Consider the following 20055-nt stretch of genomic DNA (forward strand, 5'->3'; position numbering starts at 1 on the left):
ACATACTCTCGTAAAACTGACTATCCTACCGATCCTTGACTTCGGCGATGTCATTTACAAAATAGCCTCCAAATTGGATGCAGTCTATCACAGTGCCATTCATTTTGTTACCAAAGCTCCATATACTACCCACCATTGTGACCTATATGCTCTCGTTGGCTGGTCCTCGCTACATATTTGTCCCCAAACCCACTGGCTCCAGGTAATCTATAAATGTCTTTGCTAGGTAAAACTCCGCCTTATCCCAGCTCACATGGTCACCATAGCAACACCCACCCGTAGCACGCACTTCAGCAGGTATATTTCACTGGTCATCCCCAAAGCCAACACCTCTTTGGCAGCCTTTCCTTCCAGTTCTCTGCTGCAAATGACTGGAACAAATTGCAAAATATGTTGGAGACATATCTCCCTCACTAACTTCAAGCATCGGCTGTCAGAGCAGCTTACCGATCACTGCAGCAGTACACAGCCCATCTGTAAATAACCCATCCAACCAACTACCTACCTCATCCCCATGTGTTTTTGCTTTTTTCTGCACGCCAATATTTCTACATGCACATCCTCATCTGCATATCTATCACTCCAGTGTTAATTGCTCATTTGTAATTACTTCGCCACTATGGCCTATTTATTGCCTTACCTCCTTTTACTTCATTTGCACACACTGTATACAGATTTTCTATTGTGTTATTGACTGTACATTTGTTAATCCCATGTGTAACTCTGTGTTGCTTTTGTCGCACTGCTTTGCTTTATCTTGGCCAGGTCGCAGTTGTAAATGAGAACTTGTTCTCAACTAGCCTACCTGGTTAAATAAAGGTGAAATAAAAAATAAAATAAAAAAAGACATAAAATGGCATAAAAGCATAAAACACAGCAGTTGAATATTACATTTACATTTGTTAAAAATTACATGTTGTTGCAATCAATAGAAACAACCACGAATAAAATTATTTTTCTTGTAAAACATCCAAACTGTAAAAGCCATTTAAAATGTGTACAAATGTCTTCGGTCCTTTGTACAAGCTCGCCTCCTCCTGCTTTTCCCAATCAATAACCGTCCTGTCCCTCGGGGCCCAGAGGAGATCACTCCCCTAGGCTTCGCAAGGCTGTCAGGCCGTGCTTGGGTGTTGTGGGGGACCCTTCTCCTGGGGTCGAGGCCCCCTTTCTTCTGTACCACCCCAGGGCTTACATGGGTACCATGGCCACGGCCTGGGGGGTGGTCTCTACTCGAATTTATTTCAGATCAAGTCTAGCAATGGTGATATGCATATTTTCAGGATGTTTTTCAGTCGTGCTCGAGGCCCTTTATAGCCCACGACTGGTTTTCCCTGGTCGGCCAACTTAGTCAAGAACTGGCAATACAGTTTGCGCCGATCAATCGGTCGCCTACGGGACATTACGCACAAGCTTTTAACATTGTTTACATAAATCGTCGAGCAAACGCGAATAAAATACAATTGTATAATTTTGCACAATTTCAACATCCGGGCCTTGCCTTTTTTTCTAACTCTAGCTACCGTTGTATGTATAGCCATACCGGACGTCCCCTTTTCGTACAGTCCGCCAATCCGAATAGCCAGGTTGGGGAGACGTCATCAGAGAGTATTGGGGAAGTAGCCCGTGGTTCTCCATCCCAGTGGCAGTCTACCAGGAGGAAGGACAACAAAGGTAGGTAAAACCCATGATTCATATTTTAAAGCCACTAGTTATCATTCTCCACTGTACGACTTCGCATGCGACACGAATGGTGACGCTATGATTACGTGTATATTAATTGCTTATAGCCAACATTGTGTATGCCAATTGGTCTACTACCACCTATTAACAAAAGCACAAAGTCTGGTTGACGACACAAAAGACAAGTCAACAGCCTAGGAACTGGCATGCTTACCCCGATGTTACTGTAGCCTACTGTATTTGATCATACATCATGTCAGTAGAAGTAATGCCCTGTCTTTTAGAATTAATAGGCCTACAGTATTTGTTTACATGTCTGTTAGGGAATATTAGATTAGAGGGCAATGCTGAAGAACAAGATTAGATTTTAAAAAGTACAGTAGTTTATAGTGTCATAATGTCTTGTCAGTATAAAGGCAACAGCTTTGTTGACAATAGAATCTAGGCTACAGTATTACCAAATCCTGAGCTGCAGTGTGCATGTCTGGCAGTAACCTGTATCGGAGAAAAGACTCCTCTGCTCTTCCTTTGCATGGAACATTCGCGGCAAAAATTACCCCGCGAGAGTTCTTTATACACATAGGAAGGGGGAGAAATGAAACCAGCTGGCGGTTAACATTAGGTACCACAGCCACAAAGCTAAATGTGGCTATATCTTTAAAAATGCATAAAAACAAAAATGTGCTTTTTGGTTGTAGTTTAAGGTTACGTTTAGGAATAAGGTTAGCAGGCTGGTTCGGGCCAGGGTTAGGTTTAAAATCAAATTTTAAGAAGATCAATTGTTGAAAGAGGCGGTGTTTAGCCAAAATTAGGACTGTGGCTATGGTAACTAGTGATGACCCAGCGTGTCGAACTCCGAACTAACAGACAGGGAAAGCAATGTGGGTTGCACGTTTTGCAAACGTGTGCCTGCAATATTCTCCCATTGATCTGATCATTTGAATTCGCCTATGTAACACACCCATATACTTACACAACAATTAAACCTAATAAACTACCCGTTGCATTGGCAGTTTCCCTTTTCCGAGTCCTTCAGTCAGTCTTATGATGAACCCCTAAAGGGGTCTGTTTAATATTGTACAACCATTAGGACTTTATAAAGGATAGCCTAATATTACTGAAATATGTTGTGTAAAATAGTAGGATTGATTTGGAGAAGAACTGTCCTTTGACTATCGCCACACAACAACAAAAAGTCAAGCAGCCCTTTGTCTGTAGAACAAAAGATTGAGTGGCCCCATCCATTGGTCTGTTGTCTACCCCAATACCCCATGCTGCCCCCTGAAGGGGAACAGGGTTGGTTTAATTATGGAATAGGTATGATAGTTGATATGACAACATAGAGCGTTGGACCTTCCTATGAAAGAGTGGTCCCCATCTTCTTTTTGCCTGATTGGGGGCTGTTATGGCTTCAGATGACAGATATACTGTTGTCAAGAAATCTAAATGTGACACTGGTAATTACAAATTTGACCCAAGAAAATATAGGCTTAAATACAGAAGGATTGTCATTTTGTTTTTGGTGTACAACATTTGAAACCAGTACTTTTTATTTTAAAAAATATTACAGAGGTTCAAATGTTATCTTTTGAAAGAAATGCTATGATGTCCATGTGAAACGTCTCTGTTTTTATGTCCGTTTTTAAATAACAGAAAAAATGGCGACAAATGTGGACCTGGACCAGACCCCAGATGCCACTGCAGAGAAATGCAGCAGTTTTGAACTGCTGGACTGGCTCAATAAGACCCTGGACATCAAATTCACCCGGGTGGAGCACATATGCTCAGGTACTGTCTCACTAGGTCACACAGCTTCATTGCAATGCTATAATAAGAATCATAGAGCCGTCTACAATGCTTTTATCATATAGAAAAAACGTAGACTCCTGACACTTAGTGGACAGGTACCTTTCTCTCTAATGTCTGATGAAAAGCACACGTTTCACTATAGCAGATGTCTCCAACCTTTTCTAGCATGAGAGCTACTTTAAAAAGAATTAAACCTGTTGTGATCTACTCATTATTTTCTAGCTTTTAAATAGGCATGTTATTTTCTCTTCCTTTCCCCTGAAAACTCTTCCCCGGGTCCTTAGTGTGCAAGAGAAAGTAGTGCACCATGTTCTCTGCCATTTAATTGGCAGATATTGTGTTCGGTTTGTCTTTTTAAGCCAATAGTGACCAATCAGGAGTGGGATAATGTCAGTGTTACATTAATTAGAAGGTAGCTGGGAGCTTGCAGTGTCTGATACTTGTGAGATTTGATTATGACAGTTTGCGGTGGAAAATGTGAAAATTGCATGTACTCTCAGAATTGTTACTCATAGTTGGGCTGCGAGCTACTGGTAGCTCGTGATTAACCTGTTGGAGACTACAGGCTATTCTGTCCTGCTGTCCCTGGTTACTAGAGGGTCTAAAACCTCTTTTGTGTGGCTGTGGTGTGAAGGTTCCTGCTACTGCCAGCTGATGGACTGGATCTTCCCTGGGTGCATCGACCTCAGCACAGTGAAGTTTCAGGCCCAGGACACGTCAGACTTCCTCCACAACTACAATATGCTCCAAGCTGGCTTCAACAAGACTGGTGTCACCAAGGTTTGACTACACCCCATTTTGTTTCCGTAAATAAATTACTTACACCCATAGCTTTTTGTCCATCACATTTAAGTCAAGGATCTTTTTCTATTGTATGTTAATATTTTATATATGGGCAGAGGGATTCTCCCTTAGTTTCTTTGTGGTATCTGCTTATTGTTCTAAATCCCTCCCCTTTAGACTGTTCCAGTGGAGGAGCTGATAAATGGAAAGTTCCAGCCCAACTTAATATTCCTGAAGTGGTTCAAGAGGTTTTTCCAGGCTAACCTGGCAGGGCAGGTGTATAACCCTGTAGAGGCTCGCCAAGGCCAGGACATCCAGCCTGCCATATTCCGCTTACATTCTCCTCAGAGACTTCACCTCAAGGGCCACAATTCTGCCAGCCACAGTCCCAGTCAATCAGGTGTTCAGTATTTTACATATCATGGGTTGAAATATTATTTGTGCTGTTTCTGACCTTATAATCAAGCTAGATTATTGTTGATCTTTTTGTGTTAATCAATTTGTGTTTTCCTTTTTTCGACAGGGGTGTTGGAAACCGACGCGGAGGAAGAAGCTTTAGGGAAGTATCAAAGGAAAAGTATTATTTATGAGGATATATGGAGGGAGACTTACTCCTGGGTGGGGGCCAGCACTCTGGGAGAGATCTATGCCTACTGCAGTCTGTGCGATCTTAACCTCAACATCTATCACTCAGGTCTGTTTGACCTGAAGTGTCACTCACAGTCCAAGAAGCACTGCAAGCTTTCCCTGGCTGCCAGTGATGGCACCCTAACGCCAGAGCCAGGGAAAAGCAGTCAGGGCAGCTGCAGTGACCTTCCACCCTGTAGTGAGTTGGTCTTTCGCTTCATTCAAGCCAACTGTGTCTCTGGTCCCTCCGCGGCTGAGGACCAAGTGTCTAACAGATACGGCCAGTATGTCCTGGGACTACAGTACCCAGAGGACATAGTGTCTGCCTGCCAAAAGACTCCTTACTGCATATACATGTACGGAGGAGTGGTGCTAGGGCAGACTGACATGGCTTCTGTAGTTCTAGTGGGGTATTTTGATGTAAAGGAAGCCAGGCACTGCATCAGGCTGTTGGATGTTCTGCAGCCTCCAGATGATGACAATGCTGGAGAGAAAACAGCTGCAGCTCTGGTGGAGACCTTGGAGAGGTTTGGGCTTCCTGCAGCTAACCTCGCTGCTCTCTACTCAGATGGTAATGGTTCTGCCTCAGAGCCAATATGCTCACAACTCAGGGAACTCAACACCAACATGTTGGTGCTAAGTGGGCTGTATGGAGTGGCTGATGCAGCCTGCCATGCTGGGGTGTCGGAGCTCTCCACTCAGGCCCAGGAGCTTATTGTAGATATCTACTCCCACTACTCCTCCTGCTCCACCAAGGATGACAACCTGAAGGAACTGTTTTCCAGCATTAGCGGTACTGATGGCCTCACCCTTCCCCTCACCACCTGCTGCCTTAACTTCTGCATGTTAGTCAAGAAGTTTTTGGGAATGTGGACCGATCTCATCTCCCACTTCAGCTCCTGTAATGAAGAGGATAACGTAGATAATAAGGCTAAGCTGATCTGCACACAGCTGCAGGACCCCAAACTCAGGGCTATCTTCATGTTTCTGGACCAGGCCCTAGAGCCCCTCCGTGTCTTCCAGGAGCGACTGCATCACCATGAGGGCTCAGCCCGGGCTGACTTGGTGCAGATCCTACAGGATGCCAGCGGCCTCCTGCGCTCCTATGCCTCCAGTTTCCTCCGTCCTCAAGCCGTCGTGCTCTTCCTCAAGGAACGTGACGCCTTTCTCCTCAAGACCACAAAGTTCCACCTGCCAGGGGCAGAGCTGAATGTGGGTGGGGCTGTAGTGGAGGACTTCCTGTGTGAGTCATCAGAGACGGGAAGTGAAGCACTGCAGTTATTACAGGAACAGGCTCTGTCCTTCTACACAGCGCTCACAGCCCGCGTGGCGGAGGGGCTGCCTCTTAGTGACGGTGTGTTGAGGAGCATGGCCCAGCTACTGAGCCCTCAGGGTAGGCTGAAAGTGACAGGGAAGGCTGTGGGAGAGCTGGGGGCCAAACTGGGGCTCTGCAGCTCACCTGAGGAAATCAGCCAGCTGAACAAGGAGTTCCTGGAATACCAGCTGGCAGAGGAGGGAGAGGGGGACGAGGGAGAAAACAGATGTGATGGAGGGGTCCAGAATGACTCGGCAGCACCTTCGCTGGAGCAACATTGGAGCACTGTGCTGAAGGCTTCTGGGTCGACCACCATCTTCAGGAAACTTGTTTTGACCCTCTTAGCCATGCCCTGCCCCCCACTTGAAGCTCAGAAAGTCTTCACACAGGTATGTGAAAGATAAAAAGCATCACACACGTGTATGTCAATGCATGCCTGCATGGAAGTTATTGCGTTGGTACTGTCCCATTTATGTACTTACAGTGCCTTCGGTAAGTATTCAGACCCCTGGACATTTTCCACGTTTTATTACGTTACAGCCTTAATCTAAAATGGATTAAATAAAAACATTTCAGAATGACAAAGCCAAAACAGGGTTTTAGATTTTTTTAGATACGTTATTTACAGTATTCAGACCCTTTGCAATGACACTCCTGGAAACCTGGCACCATCCCTACGATGAAGCATGGTTGTGGCAGGGACTGGGAGAATAGTCAGGATCGAGGCAAAGATGAATGGAGCAAAGTACAGAGAGATCCTTGACGCAAACCTACTCCAGAGCGCTCAGGACCTCAGACTGGGCCGAAGGTACACCTAAGCACACAACAACCCTAAGCACACAGCCAAGACAATGCAGGAGTGACTTCGGAACAAGTCTCTGAATGTCCTTGAGTGGCCCAGCCAGAGCCCGGACTTGAACCTGATCGAACATCTCTGGAGAGACCTGAAAATAGCTGTGCAGCAACGCTCCCCATCCAACCTGACAGAGCTTGAGAGGATCTGTAGAGAAGAATGGGAGAAACTCCCACAATACAGGTGTGCCAAGCTTGTAGTGTCATACCCAAGAAGATTCGAGGCTGTAATCGCTGCCAAAGGTACTTCAACAAAGCACTGAGTAAAGGGTCTGAATACTTATGTAAATGTGACATTTCGGGTTTTATTTTTATTTTTTATTAGCAAAAAATTCTAAAACCCTGTTTTTGCTTTGTCATTATGGGCTATTGTGTGTAGATTGATGTGGGGGTAAAATGTAACCACTTTTAGATTAAGTGACCTAACAAAATGTGGAAAAAGTCAAGAGGTCTGTCCAAAAGCTGTGTGTGTGTGTGTGTGTGTCTCTGCATCTATATTATTTGTGTCTGTGTTCTCAGGCTGTGGAGAATGGGGATGCTGACCAGTTCGCTGACAGTGTGACAGAGAGTGAGCTGGACTCCATTCAGAAAGTAGACCTTACCAATGATAGCACTCTCTCAGACAACAACAGTGTCAACGGGCTTGGCAGGAAGAAGGAAAGTCCAGGTCATTCCAGAAAGATTCCATCAGGTACGTTATTTCATTAGGGGACTGGGATAGGAATATAATAGAATGTGGTATAATTATAATAATTAAGTATATTAATAATGTGTTGAGTTGCACCCACAAGAGCACTCAAATGCTTTTTTAAAGGTACAGTTCCATTTTGGTTTAGCATTAGTTTGTGTGTGTGTGTACCGGCAAGCAGCTTATCACGTGGATTAACACATGAAAGGGTTAGCTTTAATGGGTTGAGATGCTCAGGATGGTGCCAGCTCTCCATTGTTGGGGTAGGTTAGTGTAGCATGAGCATGCTTCAGGTTTACATTTCTGGACAGTCTTATAGAAGTTGTTGTGTAAGTTTAACAGACTGAATAGACAGATGTATATATTTTTGTGAGAAATCATTATTGTTATTTAAAGGGGATGGTATTATCATAGAGGGGATGCTATCAACATATTATACCATTGGTTGAGTTGGCTATAATTGTATGCCTCTCATATGAATTTCAAAATGTGTGCATGCAAATACCCTGACATGGGCACTGTCACATATTAGAAACCATTTGTCATCATCTCTGCATGTGTGTGGTGCCCTTAGCATTGTCTGGTATGCACAAGCCCTGAAAGCAAAAGTGCATTTTGACATGACACCCTGCACAGCACCAAAACAGCTACACATCTAATCATCTAATATTGTAGTCATGATGGCAGAATTCAGTATTATATGGGTTGTAATCTTACACTGTCCATTGATTCAGTGTTTCACATACTTCTATTACAGGATCCCTGTTAACAATGGAAGCATCAATGTGTTGTTTTCCAGGGGTGAATTACCTTAATGGGACAGTGAAGCCATGCACAGTGCGGCTGCAGAAGATAATCAGTAAGATAAGATATTGACAATTACTGAAGATGATCATTGGTAATCATCTAGATCACTTAAAGGGGAAATCAGCAGTTGCTACATCCACATGTGGACTTATAAATGAATGATATGTACCCATTGATTCCTGAACAATATAACTTCTAAATGCCTCATGAGCTTATTTCAACTGTCTTTTCCTATCAGAACCCAAAATATAAGCTTGTTTTACTCCAATGTTTGTAAACAAAGTAAATGTAAGCAAACACTTTAAAGCCTTAAAATGATACTGTTGATATCATGGATGGTCAGTCCTTGAATCCATAGACTTTTCTATGAATTTGAAAGTGGTTACATTTCTCCAGCTCCGTCCCTCAGATTTCTACCGAAACAGTTGTGGGGACGACACTTTGTTATTGTTTCAACTGCTGATTGACCCCTTTAAAGCCCAGTGCAGTGATTTTTTTTCCTGTGTTTTCTATGTATTTCCATGCTATGAGGTTGAAATTATACTGTGAAATTGTGAAAATGATAATAATGCCCTTTTAGTTTAAGAGCTGTTTGAAAAGACTGCCTGAAAATTCAGCCTGTTTTGGTTGGATGGAGTTTTGGCCTGCTGCTCTTCTTGACCATTTTAATTGAAAACAATCACTCTAGGGTACTTAAGAAATTATTTGTTATTGAGATAAAAACCGCTGTATTTGACCTTTATACTCGATTTAAGCAGTGTACAGGTGACACATTACCAGAGAATGCTTCACAATCTGCCTACGGCTCTTCCCATGGTTGGAGTTAATTTCATTGCAATTCAGTCAATGTAAACTGAAATTCAAATTTCTCTCAATGCTTTTCAATGAAACCCTGTCTCTTTAGTTGTCTATGCGCTGTCTTTTCACCTTTGGACAATTTCAGGCAAATAAAATAAAATGTTATTTGGTTTAATACAATTTGTGTTTGTAGATGGACCAAAGAATGAGGAACATACTGTGTTCGTTGAGGATGATGTCATTTGGACAAATACTATGGAGGTAATGTTTAGTATTCTTTTTTCTTTCTTTTTTTAACCATATTTCATGTCTGGCAGTATTGGGTGAACCAATTTCGACGTATATGGTAACTTAAGATTTAGCTAAGAGTGGCGTTATTGTTTTCTTGGGACTCATAATCAACTTTGCATAACAGAGCTTCCCAGTAGAAAACAGACATAGATATTGGAGCCTATGCGTGTTTTTACCTTGCTGTAGTGGGGGGGGATGTGTGACAAATTAAACCCCAAGTAAACTGCATGTGACAACACCTGACAATGGAAACAATATAATTCTTTCAAATCAAACAAAGCAAAGTGTTCATGAATCTTTTGTGTACATGGATGTCTCCAAATCTTGACATTATGGTAAACTTTTCTCTACGGGCCTTTTTAAATAGAGGTCAGCAGTATGCTTAACTCTGCTGTTGCTTGTCCAATCAACCATTCTCTAAGATTTGACATTCTTTGAATTCAAAACCTTAAACTATGCCTAGGACAAGTGCATGCCAGCCTTTCACCCTTGTCTAACAAACTAACCTCATCAGTAGCTTTTTTATCTTCTTCTTTTTCTTTCAATTTTTTTCACGTGATCTGCTTTATGGTTTGTAGTAGTGGGCTAGTTATTGGATGTGAGTGTGTGTGAGTGCTTGAATGCGTAAATGTGTGTGTGTGTGTGTGTGCTCGATGTGTTTAATATGTGTGTGTGTGCATGTGTGTTGTCCCTCAGGGCAACATTAGGGGCATTTATGGCTGGGAGAGCAGCATACGCCAGAAGCCACAGGCGAGAGCTGTATTTCAGGCTGGTGCCGGTGCTGGTGCCTGGGCCAAGCCACAGGTTCTTGACATCAACAGCAAAAAGGACCAGGAGTCTGAGGCTGTGACGGTAGGTACTCTCACCTGTGCTCCTACCTGTGATGGCTGGTGGGCAGAGATACCTGAGGACAGGCTCATTGTAATGGCTACGGTATCAAACACATGGATTAATTCCATTCCAACCATAAGAATGAGCCCGTCCTCCTATATCTTCACCCACCAGCCTGTAGGAGAGCCCCTCTGGCGAATGGGACAGTGAAAGGCACAGTACTGTCAAAACAACAGAACATGTATATTTCGTTATAAAGGTGGGCTTGGCTGTCATTGGCACATCATAATTTGTCTGCGTGGCTCTTGTGATTCGGATTCTAACGTTCTGACTTCCCTTCTAACACTTTTTATGGACATGGTAGTCTCCAATTTCCTCACCTTTATCATTCTCAATTGTGCACCATGGTCAGCTGGATTGGGTTGCTTAAATAAATGCTGACAAACCAAGTACCAGAGTAGCGTATTACATGTAAAAAAGAAAAAGAAAAAAAAAGAAACGGATATTTACAATTGCAGTCACCCATTAGACACCCTTTCAAATGTCTTTGTTTACATTTTTCAGGTTAATCTGTGAATGTGTTTGTCATTGTCTTCAGACTATTTTATCTGTGTATTCAAGCATGAACATTTTTGATTTTCAGACCCTGAAGAATGAGAATCAAACATCAACATCCAAGGTGTCTACTCCGAGTCGCAGGGCAGCAAAGAAGGGTGTTGATTACCAGGTTCCTACTTTCATGACAATTAGTATCACAAATATTTGCTATGCATGGCAACATGCTTCCTTATCATGTAAACCCATGTGAATAACCCTCCATCTCCCGGGGTCTCACCCTGTAGGATGGGAAGGGTTTCCCCACTGGAGAGCTGGTGTGGGGAAAGGTGAAGGGCTTCTCCTGGTGGCCTGGAGTGGTGGTGCTCTGGAAGTCCAACAAAACACCGCCTGTATCCATGCGCCGGGTAGAATGTTTTGGAGACGGCACATTTTCCGAGGTGAGGACTTGACTTGACTCGTTGTAAATAATAAGATTGATCTGCAGAACAGATTGATGTTTGATCTGAATCCTTCCTTTGTTTTGTGTTTCAGATCTGTACAGAGAAGCTTCTGCGTTTTGCAGCTTTTGCAAAGGGCTTCTGCAAGAATTCCTATGCTAGCTTGCCCACCTACAAAGATGCCCTCTACCAGGTCCTTGAGGTAGGGCTGGAATTATTTTATCACTGTATAACATTCCATTGTAAAGCTCTGTACATCACTGTTTGTTACCTTAACATATATATCACAATATTCCATAATGTATAATACCACCAAGCACCACATTACTTACCACTCATATTTCATGTCTGTGCAGTTGGCTGGTGAACGCTGTGAGAAGTCCTTTCTTGCAGCGGGGAATAAACAAGAGGAGCTTAAGTTGATGCTGGACTGGGCCCACAGTGGATTCCAGCCCACTGGACCAGATGGGTTCACCCCCCCAGCCCCTGCAGGTATGTGTGGTTTAGAGTGAAGTTGCTCCTAGACTGTGATCTCCCCACAAATGGTTAAAGTTAGGATTGGGGGAGGGGAAGCTGACCAAGCTCTGTACCTAGGTGAAACTTCACCCCGTAGTGCTTTGTGTTGCTTCTATTATATTTCCACAACAGGGTAATACCTATTCCTGTGTAGTAACACTGTAGTTACACTTCTATTAGCAGGTCATCTCAGTTTCTTTTTGTTTTGTTTCATTCCCAAAGATTTGAAGGCAGAATCTTCAGACTCAGCTCTGTCAGACTACCAACCCCCAGCTAAGAAGAAGTATGTGAATAAGAAGAAACCATCCTCTGGGAATCAGGTCTACAGCAGAGGTAAGTCCTATACCCACCGTAATCCATATTCATTAATGAGGGCAGTTTTTCTAATTACTCTGTCACTAAATAATTATATTTACATCAATTCAATTCCTTTTTTGTTGTTCATAGGGGCAATGCTACAAGAGGTTATGAAAGGCAAGAAAATTGAAGGTATTTTGATTTCTTTCCACTGTAATTGTATTTTCTTGCTCTGTATTTCTCTGCGCTTTTGAAATATGGCATATAATGGAATCAGTCATTTTACTATACTAATGTATACAATTAATTATTGTATCACCTCAGAATTCTGTTTATCATGTGGAACCCCCCACATCCACACCTTCCACCCACTGTTTGAAGGGAGTCTCTGCCAGAAGTGTAAGGTAAACCAACTACGTCTTCCTAGTCCTTTAATGACTGTTCAGTTTATTTATGTAAACGTAGACATGTTAGATCATGTCTGCTTATCATTTGAAAGATTGTTGACATTAATTAACCTCATCCCCATGGTAAAGCTGTCCCCTTGTAACCTTTACAGGATAACTTTATTGAGACTTTGTACAGATACGACAAAGATGGCTACCAGTCCTACTGCACTGTTTGTTGTGCTGGCCAAGAGGTCATTCTGTGTGGCAATGCCAGCTGTTGCAGGTAAGCATGGCTCAAGAGTACATTTTCCCCTCTTTTCTTTCACTCCCATTTCCTCTTTTACATGCATATCCTCTCTGTCATTCTCTCTCTCTCAGGTGTTTCTGTAAGGACTGCCTGAACTTTTTGGTTGGCGATGGAACCTTTAACCAACTGAAGGACGTGGACCCGTGGAGCTGCTTCATGTGCTTACCATCCCAGTGCAACGGATCACTCAAGCTACGGCCTGACTGGAGCGTGCGGGTTCAACAGTTCTTCGTCAACAACAGTGCCCTCAAATTTGAACCCCACAGGATATATCCCTCCATCCCTACACATCAACGCAGACCCATCCGGGTATTGTCTCTCTTTGATGGGATTGCCACAGGTTTGTACATTCTCAATATGGGCTTTCATTCTTCTTGGGGAGATTGTTACAGATGAGTGATTGTGATGTGTTGTATGAGGATGTATGCAATGGCAGGTGTTTCTTCTGTTATCTGACAGGTTACTGTGTGCAGAAAGGTTAGGGTTTGGTCTTTTTTAGGTGTGGTTAATGGTGTTGGATGGCTTTGTATGACCATTGTGCTCCTGCAGGTTACCTGGTGCTCAAAGACCTGGGCTTCAACATAAAACGCTACATTGCCTCTGAGATCTGCGGGAACTCAATTGCTGTGGGTATGATCAAACACCAGGGCCAGATAGAGCATATCAACGACGTACGCACCATCACCAGGAAACATGTGAGTTCAGCATACACACACACACACACACACATTCATGTTAGAACACATTACAACACACACACACACACACACTCCTATGGTCATTCTCTACAAAAAATGTGCTATCTAGAACCTAAATGGGTTCTACAGCTGTCCCCATAGGAGAACCCGTTGAAGAACCCTTTTTGGTTCCAGGTAGAACCCCATTGGGTTCCATGTACAACCCTTTCCTTTTGGAACCCTTTTCTTCTAAGAGGGTAACCTTTGTGTGTCTGTGTGTTTGCTTTAGCTGGCTGAATGGGGTCCTTTTGACCTCCTGATTGGAGGAAGCCCCTGCAATGATTTGGCCTGCGTCAACCCTGCTCGGAAGGGCTTATTTGGTAAGGAACCTCCTGACTTCAAAGTAAAAAGAGTGCTTCTTCTAGACAATGTAGAGAGCAAATGTCTGAAGCACTTTATCCAGTCCATTTTCACATTGTTTTATCAGCAGTTAACAGAGTAGCCTACTGTTACATGTACATGCTTACCTTTCCATTGGCCTAATAAACGTGTTTTAATGGTGTTTCATTGGTTTTCTCTGTCTCTGTTTCCAGAGGGCACAGGCAGGCTGTTCTTTGAATATTACAGGATGCTGACCATGATGAGGCCAAGGGAAGATGATGATCGGCCATTCTTCTGGCTCTTTGAAAATGTGGTGGCCATGAGCGGTCATGACAAGGCTGACATCTGTCGCTTCCTTGAGGTAAAGATACTAGGTATTTCTATAAGAATACGCTAATCCATGGTCAATGAGGCCTGTCTCTCTCTCCTTCTTTCACTCTCTGGATCTTTCTCACTCTCTCTGGTCAATACATTTGGCTGTATGTTTGCGTATTCATTTAATAATGACTAATAATCTCATCTGTGTCCAGTGCAATCCCATCCTGATCGATGCAGTAAAAGTGAGCCCAGCTCACAGAGCTCGCTACTTCTGGGGAAACCTCCCGGGCATGAACAGGTAAACATACAGTTGAAGTCAGAAGTTTACATACACTAAGGTTGGAGTCATTAAAACTTGTTTTTCAACCACTCCGCAAATTTCTTGTTAACAAACTAGTTTTGGCAAGTCGGCTAGGACATCTACTTTGTGCATGACACAAGTAATTTTTCCAACAATTGTTTACAGACAGGTTATTTCACTTATAATTCACTGTATCACAATTCCAGTGGGTCAGAAGTTTACATACACTAAATTGACTGCCTTTAAACAGCTTGGAAAATTCCAGAAAATGATGTCATGACTTTAGAAGCTTCTGATAGGCAAATTGACATCATTTGAGTCAATTGGAGGTGTACCTGTGGATGTATTTCAAGGCCTACCTTCAAACTCAGTGCCTCTTTGCTTGACATCATGGGAAAATCAAAAGAAATCAGCCAAGACCTCAGAAAAAAATGTGTAAACCTCCACAAGTCTGGTTCATCCTTGGGAGCATCCTCCAAACGCCTAAAGGTACCATGTTCATCTGTACAAACAATAGTATGCAAGTCCATGGGACCATGCAGCCGTCATACCGCTCAGGAAGGAGAAGCGTTCTGTCTCCTAGAGATGAATGTACTTTGGTGCGAAAAGTGCAAATCGATCCCAGAACAACAGCAAAGAAGGACCTTGTGAAGCTGCTAGAGGAAACAAAAGTATCTATATCTATACAACATTATCTATATCCACAGTAAAACGAGTCCTATATCGACATAAACTGAAAGGCCACTCAGCAAGGAAGAAGCCACTGCTCCAAAACCGCCATTAAAAAAGCCTGACTACTGTTTTCAACTGCACATGGGGACAAAGATCCTACTTTTTGGAGAAATGTCCTCTGGCCATAATAAACCATTGGTTTTTTTGGAGGAAAAAGGGGGAGGCTTGCAAGCCGAGGAACACCATCCCAACCGTGAAGCACGGGGGTCGCAGCATCATGTTGTGGGGGTGCTTTGCTGCAAGAGGGACTGGTGCACTTCACAAAATAGATGACATCATGAGGTAGGAAAATTATGTGGATATATTGAAGCAACATCTCAAGACATTAGTCAGGAAGTTAAAGCTTTGTCGCAAATGGGTTTTCCAAATGGACAATGACCCCAAGCATACTTCCAAAGTTGTGGCAAAATGGCTTAACAACAACAAAGTCAAGGTATTGGAGTGGCCTTCACAGAGCCCTTACCTCAATCCTATAGAACATTTGTAGGCAGAACTGAAAAAGCGTGTGCGAGCAAGGAGGCCTACAAACCTGACTCAGTTTCACCAGCTCTGTCAGGAGGAATGGGCCAAAATTCACCCACCTTATTGTGGGAAGCTTGTGGAAGGCTACCTGAAACGTTTGACCCAAGTTAAACAATTTAAAGGCAATGCTACCAAATACTAATTGAGTGTATGTAAACTTCTGACCCACTGGGAATGTGATGAAAGAAATAAAAGCTGAAATAAATCACTCTACTATTATTCTGACATTTCACTCTTTTAAAATAAAGTGGTGATCCTAACTGACCTAAGACAGGGAATTTTTACCCTGATTAAATGTCAGGAATTGTGAAAAACTGAGTTTAAATGTATTTGGCTAAGGTGTATGTAAACTTCTGACTTCAACTGTATATACAACTAACACATAGACACATCCCCATACATCTACACACACGCCTACTGATAAACACTAACACATGCACTCAATATCATGTTGTTTTTCTTATGTTCAAGTCATCTACATGAAGTAAAATGACTTTAAGATGGTTTGGAAGAGAGTTCACTCATCTGTATGTGTTTATCTCCTTAGACCTCTAGCTACCTCTCTGGATGACAAGGTGAACCTGCAGGATTATCCGGAGCTTGGACGCACGGCCAAGGTAACACTAATAAGCTTTTCTAGATGGTTTTAGCCATCAGTACTTCACTGGCAAGAGAGGTTGAAGTTAAATGTTTGATGTTCAGATGAATTCTAATGCATATTTTCAAATGTATGAATGAGTTTCTAGCATCAGATGGGATGTCCATATTTGAAACATGGTTAAAGCTGTGATTGTTATCCGTCTGTTCTTTCCCTTATAGTATAACAAAGTTCGTACCATCACCACCAAGTCCAACTCCATCAGACAGGGGAAGATGGGACCCCTACCCGTCGATTTGAAAGGCAAGGAGGACTCCCTTTGGTGCAAAGAGATGGAGAAGTAAGCCTTTATTATTGAGAGTAAAGGGGTAGGGGTGGACAGCATAGAATATAGAAGTGATTACAGTGTAATTACATTGTTTATAAGTTGTTATAGTTACCATTATTCTAATACCATAACTGTTCATGGATACGGCTCTCACTTGTCAAAGTCAATGGTCTTATAGTGTGGTAGTTAAGTGAATGTAATCTGTATTTTCTGTTACAAATACACTTACACTCAGGTTGTTTTTACATTGTTCTAACATTTTCCACGTTATATGATTGACCTTCCTGCAGGATCTTTGGCTTTCCCAAGCATTACACTGATGTCAACAATATGGGTCAGAGCCAGCGGCAAAAAGTACTGGGCCGATCATGGAGTGTACCAGTTATCAGGCACCTCTTCGCTCCACTCAAGGACTACTTTGCCTGTGAGTAGGAACCTCACATTCCTGTATGCTGCACTGTCAACAACAACAGCAACATGAAATGGCTGATTGTTGGAGAGGGGAGGATAAAAACAGTATACTTATCCTTCCCTGCTTTTCAGTGAATGAAACTATCCTGTGTTTATCAGACTGACCTCAATCATATTAGTCTTTTTGTACTACTGTCTGTATTGTCTGTTTTATTCCTTTTCAGTTAATGAGCAGCTGTTTCAATGCATTGTGGTCATATGATCACAGTATTCCCAGAATGCACTGACACTTTTTGGTTATTTCGGTTTGTCTGGAGTAGTTCAAGTTTGTCAATCATGTATTTGATGTTTTGTTTACATTTGGTCAATGATGGTGAGATCAGAACTCAAACCCTGCCCACTATCTACCTCAATACTGATCTGTGTCTTAAATCTGCAGTTTTCTGTATTTTAATTGAATTTTATAAATAGTCATAAAATCATATTCACTTGTAAATATGACTGAACCTTCTAATGTTTTGTTACTTGTTTGGAAAAAAAGATCCTCTGAGAATTGAAAATCTGAAATTCAAGGCAGAAAATGTGCCTTGTGTGTTTGTTTGTATTTTAACTTGCCCAATATTCACCATTGTTACTCTCTCTGTGGTGCTAGAGTATGTTTAGGTTTTTAATGATAGTTGGTCACAGGACACACATTTTGACTTGCATTGTCTCACTTGCCATTTATAGACTTTAATTTGGGTGATATAGTCAAGCATGTGAATGCTATATAAACCTGCATGCTTATTTTCTTCAAAGAAAAAGTTGCTGAAAGCCAGTCCTAACAGCTTTGATTTAATTAGTAAGATGTGTACATTCTCCCTCTCTCTTGGAGCAGTGGGCAGAGGAACGGTTTTAATTGCAAGTGCCTACTAAACAAATGTTTTAAACCCAGGAACAACACATGTAGAACTATTTTTCTCCTGTAATTATTATTAATTCTTTAATATTTCAAAGGGAGCTGGAGGAAAGGAATACATCATAAACGTTGTCTCGTTTGTGAAAGCAAATATTTTAAAATTCCCTTGTATGTTCTTAGGGTGTTGATGAAGGTCACATGGAGGGCCTACTCATAAAATACCCACTTCGGTTTCATGCCTGTGTTTGACGTGTGCTGTTATGACCAGTAAACTGTGTGTTAAGTTAAAGTGATGGTTTTAACTTCAGTGTTCTGTTCACCTCTCTCAGCAAGTTTGTTGAAATATACCACAACCATTTTTCATAGAACAACTTACTCTACTCTCTCTCATAGAACAAGTTACTCTACATTCTGAAATCATAAGTATTGTTTATCATTTGGGGTTATTGAGATTCTTAACTAATAATTAGGTTTTGAACCCTTGTTCCCCTCCAGCATCCATACCTTCCTCTCATGCTGTGTGTCAGTTCCATACCTTCCTCTCATGCTGTGTGTCAGTTCCATACCTTCCTCTCATGCTGTCTGTCAGTTCCATACCTTCCTCTCATGCTGTCTGTCAGTTCCATACCTTCCTCTCATGCTGTCTGTCAGTTCCATACCTTCCTCTCATGCTGTGTGTCAGTTCATACCTTCCTCTCATGCTGTGTCATTTCCATACCTTCCTCTCATGCTGTGTGTCAGTTCCATACCTTCCTCTCATGCTGTGTGTCAGTTCCATACCTTCCTCTCATGCTGTGTGTCAGTTCCATACCTTCCTCTCATGCTGTGTGTCAGTTCCATACCTTCCTCTCATGCTGTGTGTCAGTTCCATACCTTCCTCTCATGCTGTGTGTCAGTTCCATACCTTCCTCTCATGCTGTCTGTCAGTTCCATACCTTCCTCTCATGCTGTCTGTCAGTTCCATACCTTCCTTTCGTGAAGTGTGTCAGTGTGGTGACTGACGTCAAACTTCTCTTAACTCAGAGACCGAACACATACTCAATACCAAATGGGGTTTTTCTTACCATCTGTTTTTAATAAGCACCATCAGTTGAACACCTTCTGGACTGTGATTTACGTACATAAGATGCTGGCCTTATTAATTTGTTTTTTTTAATGACACAAAGGGAATTCACAATATCGTTCTGTGTACTGTATGTTTTGATAACTTTTATACCAATACCTCAAATGTTATGTTATTAGGGTCTTCACTAGACTCCTGTTGGTGCTATATTATTCAATTGTTTTCTTATTTTCTTGCATGGTATGTTTAATATTGGTCAGGTTGGATAAAACATGTGTAGTTGTCCACAGACTAGTTTAATGTATAGTTGTCACAGTCTCGTAACTGCATGTAAAGCTTTTGTCCCACATCTACAGTCATGTTAGATTAGAAATAAACTTCCCAAATGGTATTATTTGTACTTTGTCCTTGTCAGTCGGTTAATTTATTGATTTTATATTATAGTGTGTGTGCACTTAAAGCTTATAGGTGGTTGTGAGGACGTTGGTGAATGGAAAAATACAGAGTCAGGCGCAGGAGACCGATATGAGTAATAGTCCAAAATATACTCAAATAAGTAAGATTCCAACCAGGAACAAACACAATAATCCAGAGAACTAACAACGAGAACCCACATGACAAACAATAACGCACAAAACAGAGAGGGAAGCCAGAGGGTTAAATAAGGAACATAATTAATGGAATGGAAACCAGGTGTGTTTGATCAAGACAAAACAAAATGAAAATGAAACATGGATCGGTGGTGTCTGGAAACCCGGTGAGGCCGAACGCCGCCCGAAGAAGGAGAGGGACCAACTTCGGCCGAAGTCGTGACAGTGGTCTCTGGGACCATAGCCTGTTG

At 42.2% G+C, this 20055-nt stretch overlaps 1 protein-coding gene across 2 annotated transcripts; it reads left to right on the plus strand.

Moving 5' to 3' along the window:
* The first annotated feature begins 1511 nt into the window (after positions 1–1511).
* LOC115132360 (DNA (cytosine-5)-methyltransferase 3A-like) lies at positions 1512–19605 on the plus strand. 2 transcript variants are annotated; one of them, XM_029664940.2, is made up of 25 exons: positions 1512–1671; positions 3334–3468; positions 4124–4269; positions 4450–4672; positions 4796–6603; positions 7586–7757; positions 8512–8613; positions 9553–9620; positions 10347–10502; positions 11125–11208; positions 11324–11476; positions 11571–11678; positions 11833–11968; positions 12215–12325; positions 12440–12481; positions 12614–12693; positions 12849–12961; positions 13057–13325; positions 13535–13680; positions 13952–14042; positions 14256–14404; positions 14574–14659; positions 16464–16533; positions 16736–16854; positions 17133–19605. In XM_029664940.2, the coding sequence occupies exons 1-25, from the start codon at positions 1527–1529 to the stop codon at positions 17272–17274; spliced, it is 4854 nt and encodes a 1617-aa protein (XP_029520800.1). In that variant the 5' UTR covers positions 1512–1526; the 3' UTR covers positions 17275–19605. The 2 variants fall into 2 exon arrangements, with proteins under 2 accessions (XP_029520800.1, XP_029520801.1); XM_029664941.2 differs by having other exon boundaries at positions 8554–8613.
* The last annotated feature ends 450 nt before the right edge of the window (positions 19606–20055 follow it).

The sequence above is a fragment of the Oncorhynchus nerka genome, linkage group LG7, assembly GCF_034236695.1.
Source record: "Oncorhynchus nerka isolate Pitt River linkage group LG7, Oner_Uvic_2.0, whole genome shotgun sequence".
Taxonomy (NCBI): Eukaryota; Metazoa; Chordata; class Actinopteri; order Salmoniformes; family Salmonidae; genus Oncorhynchus; species Oncorhynchus nerka.

Excerpts from the sequence above, each read along its gene's own strand:
- LOC115132360 (XM_029664940.2), top strand. The coding sequence starts at position 1,527 with ATGTATAGCCATACCGGACGTCCCCTTTTCGTACAGTCCGCCAATCCG. Across the intron at positions 10,503-11,124 it reads AGGAGTCTGAGGCTGTGACG|ACCCTGAAGAATGAGAATCA; the intron begins GTAGGTACTCTC and ends TTTGATTTTCAG. Across the intron at positions 13,326-13,534 it reads CTTTGATGGGATTGCCACAG|GTTACCTGGTGCTCAAAGAC; the intron begins GTTTGTACATTC and ends GTGCTCCTGCAG.